We start from the raw sequence: 12,030 nt of genomic DNA, 5'->3' as shown, positions 1-12,030 counted from the left end.
TTTTTATATATTTTTATATATTTAATTTATTTATCTAGCATCACATAATCATGTAAGAAATTTATTGTTGCTGATAGAAATTCATGCATCTTATCATCATGGAAATGGATGAATACCTATGTAGACAATCTATTTATATTAATTTTACAGCTTCTGCTTCAATATAAACTCTAGATAGAAAGAAAACTTTAAAAAAAATAAAAATTAAGAGAAATTAAAAAAATATAATGTTATGAAAAAATATCTAAATTTATTAAAAATAAATAGAAAACAAACATTACCGTTAATTATAAAAAAAAAAGCCAACTAATATTAGAGAATAAAAAAAAATCATACATAAAGAGATCGATGTTCATGACAATTCACCCATCTTATGATTAATTATTACTATAAAAATGGAAGAACAGCCATGAACACGATCCATTTATGATAATTTTAGAGCTTTAAGGTTGCAGCAAGTTGTGCATTTGAAGCTGAGAAGCAAGAAATTGGAAAAAAAGAAGAAGAAAAGAGTAACCTGGTTTCACAGGATTGAATTGAAAGAGAGAAGAAAGTGGGATGTGAAATGTTAATTTTGGCTGCTATTTATAGTGTAGACATTAGACTGGAATATGGTTAATTCAATTTAAAATTGAATTAAATAAATTAAAATATTTATAAAAATTAAATTGAATTGATTTAAAAAAAAATTAAATTGAATCGAGCCGATTCAATTTGATTTGATTTAACCAATCAAATTTTTTAATAAATTTTTATTTTTTATATTTTATTTTTAATATTTAAACTTTAATTAAAATATTTTAATTTTAATTATAATTTAATTTTTTTATATTATTAATAATTTAATTTAATTTTTTAATTAAAATTAAATTAAATTAAATAATTAAAATTATTAAATAAAAAATTAATTTAATTTAATCGAATTTTTCTATTTAAATTAAATAATGCTAGCCTAACAGTTACCAACTTCATTTCATTTTTTAATTATGATAATTTGTCTTTTTTTCCTTTTCGGTGAGAGCCATATCCTTATCATCCTTTCAATTACCATAATACCCTTATCATTTTATTATTATTTATGGAAATTGAGATATTATAGTAATACGTAATATTATTTTTGGAAATTTAACTTCACAAAACTTATCAAGTTTTATCTTATTGCTTTCATTTTTCAAATTTTAATTCGCTAGAAATTTTGGATTTCATCTTTTTATATGCTATAACTAGCGGATATTCATAAAAATTAAATTATTAAAATAATTAATTAATATTTAATGATAAAATAATTTTATCTTATGTCTATTATTTTAATTATTAATTTTATATAAATTTTTATCTCATCTTTTAAATTTTTTTAAATTTGTTTCTTATTTGTAGCATATTTTAATTTTTAGTTTATTATTTTCTTATTCTTATTAATATAAATACTTTAATATAAACAAAAATTTTACTGATTCTCCTTATACGTATTCTATTACAATAATTTTTTACATTAAAGTTTTAAGAAATTTTAGATTTACTTTAAATTTAATATAATTATATAATCATTATATAGTATTTACAAATAAAATATATATTTTATAATATATAAAACTTGAAATATTGTTCAAATTTTAACACCAGTAAAACAATTTAATTTTTAACTTTTTTTTAATATGTTATAGTTTTTTTTTTAATATCAAAATTAGATGCAATAAATTTAATTAGTCTTCCAAAGTTATAATTAATAATAAATAAATTGATAATATTTTTTTAAGTTATAAAAATTCATATCAATCCAATCACAATCAATCAAAATAAGAAAAAAAATAAAAAAATTAGTAAAATTGCAAAAATAGAATGTTAATAATATTTCCATTTATCCCATTTCAAAAAAAAAAATTCCATTTATTATTATTGTTAGTTTATTATTAATATTATTTAGGAAAACTAAAAATATTATACACTAAGTATTAAGATAAAATAATAAAAAAACTAATTCAAAATTATAAAAAAATATAAATCATTACAACGATAGATTATAATTTTAAGAATCAACTTAATTTTAAATATTAACCATTTTAACCAAAAAAAACTCCCTATTAAAACGAGGCGGGCATAGGGAAGAGGTTAGGGTTTTTAGCTCTGCCGGAAAATACCAACTGAGTCTCTCATGGCTATTCGGGGATTGCGAAACTTGACTTCTCCTCCATCTTCTTCACTCTTCAAGGTACGGTCTCTTACTCAATGGAGTCCCGAAGCTCAAAACTATACCCAATACCAAAACCCAAATCAGGGGAACCCTAATCGGTTGAATTATCCTACTCACAACTTTGCTCATCATCAGCGGCAACCACAACAAAATCCTAATCAGTGGAACTCCCATACTCAAAACTATCCTCAGTACCCAAATCCTGGTCAGGTGCACCCTAATGTACAGGATTATCGGCAACCAACTCGGTGGAACTATCAAAATCAGGGGCAACCTCAAGCAAGAAACCCTGTTCAGTGGGCTCCTCAGGGTCAAAATCCAAATGAAGGACGTGGGGCCTTGGAGACTCGAGCATCTCCAGCTCCAGCTCCAGCCCCAGCCCCTTCAACAGTGGATTTGATGCATTTGTGTCAGGAGGAAAAGGTTAAGGATGCTATTGAGTTGATGGATAAAGGGGTTAAAGCTGATGCTGATTGTTTTTATGCTTTGTTCGAGTTGTGCAGCAAAGTTGAGGATGCCAAAAAGGTACATGATTACTTTTTGCAATCAACATATAGAGGTGATCTCAAGTTTAACAATAAGGTGATTGAAATGTATGGAAAATGTGCAAGTATGACTGATGCTAGGAGAGTTTTTGATCATATGCCGGATAGGAATATGGATTCATGGCATCTGATGATAAACGGTTATGCAAATAATAATCTGGGAGATGAAGGGTTGCAATTGTTTGAGCAGATGAGGAAATTGGGGTTGAAGCCTACTGAGGATACGTTCCTTGCAGTTTTGTCTGCATGTGCCAGTGCAGATGCAGTGGAGGAAGGATTTTTACATTTTGAGTCGATGAAGAATGAGTATGGAATTAATCCAGGGATGCAACATTATTTGGGGGTTATAGATATTCTTGGAAAATCTGGCTATGTTAATGAAATTGAAGAGTACATTGAGAAACTGCCGTTTGCGCCCACAGTGGAAATCTGGGATGCATTCAGGAATTATGCTCGAATTCATGGAGATATTGATCTTGAAGACCGTGCTGAGGAGTTGATGGTTGCTCTTGACCCATCAAAGTCTGTTGCTAACAAGATCCCTACACCACTGCCAAAGAAATATTCTGCAATCAGCATGCTTGAAGGAAAGAATAGAATCCCTGAGTTTCGGAATCCTACCCTTTACAAAGATGATGAGAAATTGAAGGCAATGAGTAAGGCTGTGAGTTATGTGCCAGATACTAGATATGTTCTTCATGACATTGATCAAGAAGCCAAGGAGCAAGCCCTGTTATATCACAGTGAGCGTTTGGCAATTGCATATGGTCTCATCAGTACGCCTGCAAGAACACCCTTGAGGATCATTAAGAACCTTCGTGTGTGTGGTGATTGTCACAATGCCATCAAGATCATGTCCAGGATTGTTGGGAGGGAATTGATTGTTAGGGATAACAAAAGATTTCATCATTTCAAGGATGGCAGTTGCTCTTGTGGAGATTACTGGTGAAGTTATCAACTCAAAACTCTTCATATGTTGCGATTATCTCTTCAAGGAGAAGTTTTGATTTGTAAAGTGCCAAATCTTCTGAACCATGTCTGCTTATGTGGATGGTTGAACTAACACATCTAGTTATCTGAACTTTTTACTGTTTAACTTGTATGGCCTAGTTGTTTTTAATGATCAGTTAATTATTTGTTATGAGATTTCCCTGTGGTTAACAACTTTTGCACTTTGTTTTTCTCTCTCTTCTTTTGTCTCTTTTTTTTTTTTAATTTTATTTTTCATCATTATATTTGGGAAGTCTTGATGAAGTTCAAGATGGCTTGACACATTTAGAAATCTCTTTAAATGTGTGTGACAGCTTTTGTCTTGAGACCAGAAAATATGGGGGAAAAATTTTGGGTTCATAATTCATTTTCCCTGTGATTGGAAGGTGTCCAATATATGTATTATATGATAAAAGCTGGATCCAAAATTGGAACAGTTTATGATCAGGGAAAATTGAGAACAGTGTTCTCTTTCAAAAAAAAAAAAGAAACCATTTTAATATTTTAATTTAAAATATTGATTATTGAATAATAAAATAGCGATAATATAACTTAATTATATGATAATGATAATTTTATATTTATTTAAAAATATTTAAATATTAAAATAATAATTATACATTAAATTATAAAAATAATGAAAAAGTTTAACAGAAATATCCGAATTATAAAATTTAAATATAAAAGTTAAATTTATTTATTTCTACAGTTAAATTTATTAGAAATCTCATGTCATGTATTTTAATTAGTGCTAAAAATTATTACTTTTATATAATTTAAATTGAATTACTCGTTATTCTAATTATAATAACAACAGGAGTAAAACTGTTTTCCTATGTGATCTCTTTATAACTTGATATTTTCGCATTTTTCTCTTTCTTAAATCTAATTTTTTTTTTATATAGAAGACAATTGTGTTAATTGACTATCGAAGTGGCTTATCCCGTCAAAGGTCAGGATAATCAAAAGCAATGATCGTCGTGTTGAAACTGTCGAGAATTCAACAATCCTCTAACAGTTAATATATTGAAGGATTTTGTTACTAATTATAAGCCGGACATTTTATTTTTGATGGAAATAAAAACTTTTAGTTCTCATATAAAATTTTTTCGTAACTTTATATTTTCATGGTTGCTTCTCAATCAATAGATAAGGATTAGGAGGAAGCTTTTCGTTAACGTGAAAGAGTTATGTGTCTGTTTTTATGGTTAATTTTTCTTTAAATTTTATTGATTCGGTTATTTCAGAAGATAATATTCAATAGAGGTTTACTGATTATTATGAGTTTCGAGAATCACAACGACGACGTCAGTTTTGGAATTTTATTCGAATTTTATCTCGTAGAAGTTTTCTTCCGTGAAATAATCATAAATTTTTATTAGATTTAGAACTGATATTTCTGTTAAATGAATTCGTCGTCATGCCATTCTAACCACTCATATTTTGGCTAGAAAATTTACTAGACATGATCGTCTATCTGTTTGGATGATATTTATCCTTATTTAATAAAATTTTATTAGTTTTGTTTTAAAAAAATATAATTTAAATGGATAATTATTTAAAAAATTTAAATTTTATCAATTTTAATAATTATATCCTCAATTTTATTTTTTAATTTATTTAATTTTTAATTTAAATTTAATTTACTAATGATATATTTATAGGGGCACATAATTCATTTTTCTAGCTTTTCTCTGTATTACCAAATAAAACTTTTTATATAATTATCGATTACAAGTGTTAGGATAATAATATTATTAGTAACTAAAAAAATCACGATTTTACTTTTTAAAAAAATAATTATACTTGTTATATCAATTTTAATAAAGTTGAAATTTAATAATCAGTAAAATTAATTGAAAATAGTTAAATTTAACTTAATTTATGAGTATAATTTATATTTTATTTGCTGAATTTAATTATTTTGAATTTATAAAATAATAAAGTGAAATTTTAATATATATATATATATATATATATATTTATTTATTTATTTATTGGATAACTATCAAAATTAATAAATTTAATTTTATTAATCTTAATTTTGTTAGAAAAAAAAAAAGAATAGGATAAGAGTTTTTATTAATCTTAATTTGATTTACAGTGCAGGCATGAGTTTCATTACATTTATTTGATATGGTGAGTCTTTGTTGGTTTTTCCTTTTTTATCATAACAATCCTTGCAAGATTTGATTAGGGATGATCATCCCATAGATTCGATTTAAAATTGAATCAAATCAAATAATTAAAAATTAAAATTTTAATATTTAAAAAAATCGAATCGAACTGATTTTTAAATTAAAATTAAACCAAAATAAATAAAAAAATTAAACCAAAATTTTAAATTAATTTAATTCGATCGATTTTTTAAATTTAAATCGGATAATACTAGCCTTTAAATATAGAATAATATATTTAATGTTATGGATTATTTTTTAAATACTATAATACCATTTCCTCATTATTACTTTTTTTAAATGGATTTTCTCATTATTATTAAAACTGAGAAATTATTGAAAAACAAAACTTCCTTTTTTGTGAGAACCATTCTTACATTGGTATATGATATTGTATCTTTGTACGTACCATAATGTCCTTCCCATTTTATTATTATTATAGATTTATCTGTAAAAATCTTAATCAATTTAAATCCAATTATTATTATTATTATTATTATTATTATTATTAAAAATGAGCATAAGCTACTTACTGAATATGAGGACCTATTTGGCAAAGAAGAATTAAATTAAAATCTTAAAATTAATTTTATTTAAGTTTAATTTTCATTAATTATATTAATAAAATTTAAAAATAATAATAATGAAATGGAAGAAAAAAAATTTAAAACAGTAACTAAATTATTAATAAATTTATTAAATTAAAAATTTATTTAAGATAAAATAATTTTATTAATGTTAATTTCTTCAAGCATGCATATAAGGGTGATGAATAGAATATTCAAAATGATTATTTTAATTAAAAATAATGTATTTTTATTATTATTTAGTTAATTATCTAAAAAAATCCTAATAAATAGGTTAATAAAAAAATGAAATTCAAAATTACATAATAAATATATGGTATAATTGATTATAGAATTTAATAATAAATTTATTAAAACTTAAATAATATTATTAATAAATAATTATGAATTAATTAAATATCAACTATATATATATAAGAGGAGAGGGAATGGATAGAAACGTTGGTAATTTGAAAATCTGTTATAATAAAATGAAGTGAGTTTTTTTAAAAACAAAAATTGAAGGGAACGGATGAAAATTACTGGATAATTGAGTTATTTAGCCGTTTAGCTAAATTTGAATTTGAGCTGATTTCCATCCGTTGCCATTGTTGGCAATAGAAATAGAAATAGAAATTCTTTTTTCTCCCAAATCAAAACCCATAAATACCAAATTTTCTAGCTCCGCTAAGAATCTATTTTCTACTCTCTCTCTTTCTCTCTCGTGTTTTCTTCTCACTTTGAAATTTCTGGGAAACCTGAGATCCGCTGTTTGCAATAGCGTGATCTAAGGTTTCTAACACTCCTTTTTTTCTTGAATGTTCAAGCCTATTTCTCCGATCAGTCTATCCTTTCTTTCATTTCGTTTTATTTGGAGGAGAATCCCTTGAGTGGATTTTATTTTTCAAGATGGGTGATCACTTCGTGTTGTACGTCGACCGGTTTATGATGCCCCTGTCGTCCGAGGTTCATCAGATGGCTCCGGGGGCTATTGCTGGTTCCTCTTCTTCCGCGCTCAATGAGGAAAGCGACGCTGTTGGGTTGGGCCAGGAGAGGACCCAATGGGACAAGGATGAGGAAGGGGAGCTGTTGATTCAGGTCTCGGAATGCCGCATTTGCCAGGAAGAAGATTTGGTTAACAAGCTTGAGACTCCCTGTGCCTGCAGCGGAAGCCTTAAGGTATAATTTATTGATCAAATTTTAGTTTTAAATTTTACGAATTTAATTATTTGGTTAATTAATTGGCTTTAAAACGTACTAATCTTGAGTGGTGAATCTTCCGCACATGGGTTGATTATTGGGTAATGCCCATGACAAGGGGCAATTTTTGTCCAGGGATTGCTCTTTTTTAGCCATTGCTTTTGCAAATTATTTCAAACAGCGGACAGAAGGAATAACGAAAAATTATAAAAAAGGATCTTCATAATGTCATTAATACCTATTCTCTGCTTTGTTATTTGCAGTCTTCTGGACAGAAGGAATTTATCAGACTACCAACTTAATTCTTTTGATGTTACATGGGAATGTCCCCTTACATTTTGCCATCTCTTATGTGCAATTTTTGGTTTTATTTGGAGCTTGCTGAAAAAATCTTAAGTCATATGAGCTCCAATTCTTTAACCATTGTGTTAAATTATCAATACGGTCGATTCTAAAGGATTGGCCAATAGTTCAATTTTTCTTTTTCTAATCTAGCCATTGGCAGTTGGTGTTCTTGAGTTGTTATTATTATATCTATTAGACATTCTTACCTTTTATTAATGGCTGCTAACTTTTCTTTATCCAGTATGCTCATAGGAAATGTGTTCAGCATTGGTGTAATGAGAAAGGAGACATCACTTGCGAGATATGTCATCAGGTATGTCCATTGAGTATTCTTTCTGATTGATTGTCATGTGTTCTAGGCTGCATGCTTGGTTTAAAGCTGTTTTGATTTAACTTAGTATGACAATACTTGCTTCCATATTTTCACCCTGAATCATGTATAACCAAATTCACATGCCCATCTCCTATGAACAAAAAGGCAGTATTAAAAACTAGGTTGTTAAGATCCATTGGAGTGTAAAGATATTGCAATGTGTCGTGCAGCAAACTACTATATAACAAACAAGAAGGAATTGCAACCACTTGCATAAATATGTTGTTGAACTTGTCACGCTCAAGGTCTTATATGGTTACAAACTTAATCGTATTGTTGATTGCTCATGAATATCTTTTAAAAATCTTGAACAAGTATGTGCTACTTGTCTGGTTTCTATGTTAATTTTTACTTTTGAACCAGCTTGTACTGTGTACTGAATTCTTTATCATGTGTTTTCAGTACTCGGTATTTCTTGTCTAATTCTTTGGATATATTTAATAAATGTATTTCTGCACTATAGACTTTATTATTCATGTTCTTTTGGGATTGATGTGTAGCCTTACCAACCTGGTTATACTACTCCACCTCATCCACCTCGCTCTGAAGACACTGCTATTGATATTGGGTAGGTCAAAACTCTCTTACATCTTTCAAAATTTCCTGTAATTTTTCCATTATTGTTTTTCTTCTGGAAATTGTATCGACTGTATATTTTTCCTTTTAGATAAATTTGATGAATAACTGAAATGCCCCACTAATCCATTGAGATCTGCTACACAGTTGTCATTTTATGTCGGGCACTTATACATGGTTTTTTCTTCATCAGACAATTTTTTTTAATATGTTGATTCACGATCTTTTTTGCAGTGGAGGCTGGACCATCTCTGGCACTCCTCTGGATCTGCGTGATCCTCGTCTTTTGGCAATTGCAGAAGCAGAACGTCATTTTCTGGAAGCTGAGTATGATGAGTATGCTGCTTCAAATGCTAGTGGAGCTGCATTTTGCCGTTCAGCTACTCTAATTGTATGCTTTTTAACTTATACATTGATAGAACTGTAACACAACCATAAATTTGGTGTTTCTGCTGCATGCTGATAAGACCAGTAAGCCGCTTTATGGAATGAAGAAGGCTTAAGGATAATGTTGAATGGCAGGCTTGATTAAATGAAAAAAAGTTACATTTTACCATTATATCTGCAGTTAGCTTAGTTTTATTTTCTTTTACAAGATGAGTATGATTTCACAATGACTAAATTTTAATATGTTAGCGTTTGAGGGAACACCTATTTAATCTCTAGTTTCTCTAGTTTGGAGGCTTGGAAATATCATGTGGAACACCTGGACATGCCACTTGTGCCACAATGCGCCATGACAATTTCTCTTACCAGTGCTTTTTCTTAATTTAGATTTTATTTTGGATGCTTACTCTGTTTTTTCTTATTAGTTGATGGCCCTTCTACTTTTGCGGCATGCATTGGCTGTTACAGATCCTGATGGAGAAGATGATGATGTGTCTACCTTTTTCTCTGTAAGTTGAATCATAACTAACATTCTACTCTTACAATCTGTGATGTCCATGCCTATCTGCCTCTTTTGGTACGCAATTGTTTTATGGGTCTTCAATCTTATGGATTGGTTGGTCCTCGGCAGCTTTTCTTGCTACGAGCAGCTGGTTTTCTCTTACCCTGTTACATCATGGCTTGGGCCATCAGTATCTTGCAGCGTCGAAGGCAAAGACAGGTACTCCGTTATGTTCACCTATGCTATCTTTTCACATCATTCTGTAATATTATTCATACTAATTTTTTTTTTTTTAATATTGGTGATAAAGGAGGCTGCAGCATTGGCAGCAACACAAGTTGCTTTTGTGCTTCAATCAGGGCAACGGAGAGGTCTGCAGTTCACAATAGCATCTGGACCTCATGTAGCTCCACACCTGGAACCTGTTTAACGAGGAAAAACTGAGGGAGAGGGTAAGTGGAAAGAGAATTCGCAATCAACAGTTTTCGTATTTAACTTAAAAAACTGTGCGAATGATGCTCTCATGCAACCTTATCTTGTTTCTCCTTTCTATATAGTATGTATATATAACGCCTTTATGTGAGGAGTTGTAGTTTAATCTAAATTTGCTGTTAACTGTGAAACTTCAATTGTAGTTTTATAATCAATTGAGCACTAGCATCTAGAAGAATGGAGTACAAGATGCTTGTGCCTTTCTTTTATTTATTAGAATGTAACTTATGTATATATGTATCAGTTCGATTCAATTATTTTAATTTAAGCCGGAAAATGGTGTGTTATAGAGTTGAGTTATTATTTTTTTCTTTTGTTTTTTAATATTATTAAACATAAAATAAATAATTATATATATGTATATGAACTTTTTTAGCAACTCTTAGTAAGATGCTGGCTACACTCTTAAATGCATTAATGTGATAAAGCAGCTAGCACATGTAATTGTGGGATACTCATAATGGTTCACAACAAGGATATAAAAAGGAAAAAGGAAGCATCTTTCTTTAATTTGTGTTTAGGTAACATTCTGTTTGCACCTCATCCTTTCTTTGCTTTAGAACAGATACCCACACAATCCATTGCTCAATATTCTGATGGCTTCACCCTAACACTCCTAACATATTAAATTCATACCTAATTAATCAAGTATCTTGAGATACTAAGACTTTAATTTGTGCTATTACTCATTTTATATTTTTAAGTTTTGAGTTCTATGAAAATCAAGACTCTGTTTGCTTTCTTGAGAAAACATTTTTTAAGAAAATATTTTAAAAATACCTTCTATAAATAAATTTTATTAATTCACTTTCTTTTTAAACCTTGTAACTAAATAATAAAAAATTAGTTTTCTAGGTGCTCCTCCGACCAGTAGAAGCTTCCAGGTCCACCCTCATCTTCCAATTCCCTAAAGGACCTGATCTCCAAAATGCTGCCCTTCTTCCCCAACAAGCATTCTTGTACAAACAATATCCACTGCACTTTGGCCCTTTCCACATATCTATGGATGGGAATGGGACTCCCCCATAATTGAAAATGTGGTGATTTTTGCAGTGTCCCATATGGATTTCATCATCAATAATTTTGAAGCAAAGTTCAAAAACAAGGATATATTATCTGTAAGAAATCGCAAACCCAGCTGCACCTTTATCTTTAACTTGCTTTGGCACTCTTCTTATGCCTCTTTGCTATGGGTGGAGTGATTGCACTAAGGCACTTTGTTCTAATTCTAAATCTGAATGTTAAAGAAAAGTCACCACTTTCAGACCAATCTCGAAAATCTATAAAGCACATAGATCTATAATGTTCAGAGTTTTAAATTTGATTTTAAACAATAAGATTAAATATTAAAAAAAAAATTTCTTTCTTTCTTTCCCTTCTGGTAAGCACATGTATGCCCATTATCAACTATTCAGATTCTTATGATGAGCAACTTTAACCTAAGATATATAAGATTTAACATAGTACTTACCCGTACTACTGACCAATATTATTGGACAAAGGCTCTACCAATCGATTTTTTTTTTAATCTTAATTTGGGCAATCCACTTTGATTTAAACACTAATTAGAGTATAAATAAATTAAATTATTTTAATCAAAACACTAATTAAAATATAAATATTATTTGTGAATTATTCAAACTAAATAAAAACTCTAACTGAACTCAACTTATTTTTTATATAAGT

The 12,030-nt window shown here is 28.9% G+C and overlaps 2 protein-coding genes across 2 annotated transcripts; both read left to right on the top strand.

Moving 5' to 3' along the window:
- The first annotated feature begins 2,063 nt into the window (after positions 1-2,063).
- LOC110619450 (pentatricopeptide repeat-containing protein At2g15690, mitochondrial) lies at positions 2,064-3,882 on the top strand. The gene has a single exon (XM_021762902.2). The coding sequence runs from the start codon at positions 2,153-2,155 to the stop codon at positions 3,683-3,685; it is 1,533 nt and encodes a 510-aa protein (XP_021618594.2). The 5' UTR covers positions 2,064-2,152; the 3' UTR covers positions 3,686-3,882.
- Positions 3,883-7,053: 3,171 nt separating this feature from the next.
- Positions 7,054-10,631, top strand: LOC110614298. Its single transcript, XM_021755800.2, has 7 exons — positions 7,054-7,648; positions 8,256-8,327; positions 8,888-8,955; positions 9,198-9,354; positions 9,776-9,859; positions 9,982-10,071; positions 10,163-10,631. Exons 1-7 carry the CDS (start codon positions 7,379-7,381, stop codon positions 10,280-10,282), a joined length of 861 nt encoding a protein of 286 aa, XP_021611492.1. The 5' UTR covers positions 7,054-7,378; the 3' UTR covers positions 10,283-10,631.
- Positions 10,632-12,030: the final 1,399 nt, after the last annotated feature.

Source organism: Manihot esculenta, chromosome 5 (assembly GCF_001659605.2).
Source record: "Manihot esculenta cultivar AM560-2 chromosome 5, M.esculenta_v8, whole genome shotgun sequence".
Classification (NCBI taxonomy): Eukaryota; Viridiplantae; Streptophyta; class Magnoliopsida; order Malpighiales; family Euphorbiaceae; genus Manihot; species Manihot esculenta.
This window is presented reverse-complemented; position numbering and strand designations above follow the sequence as displayed.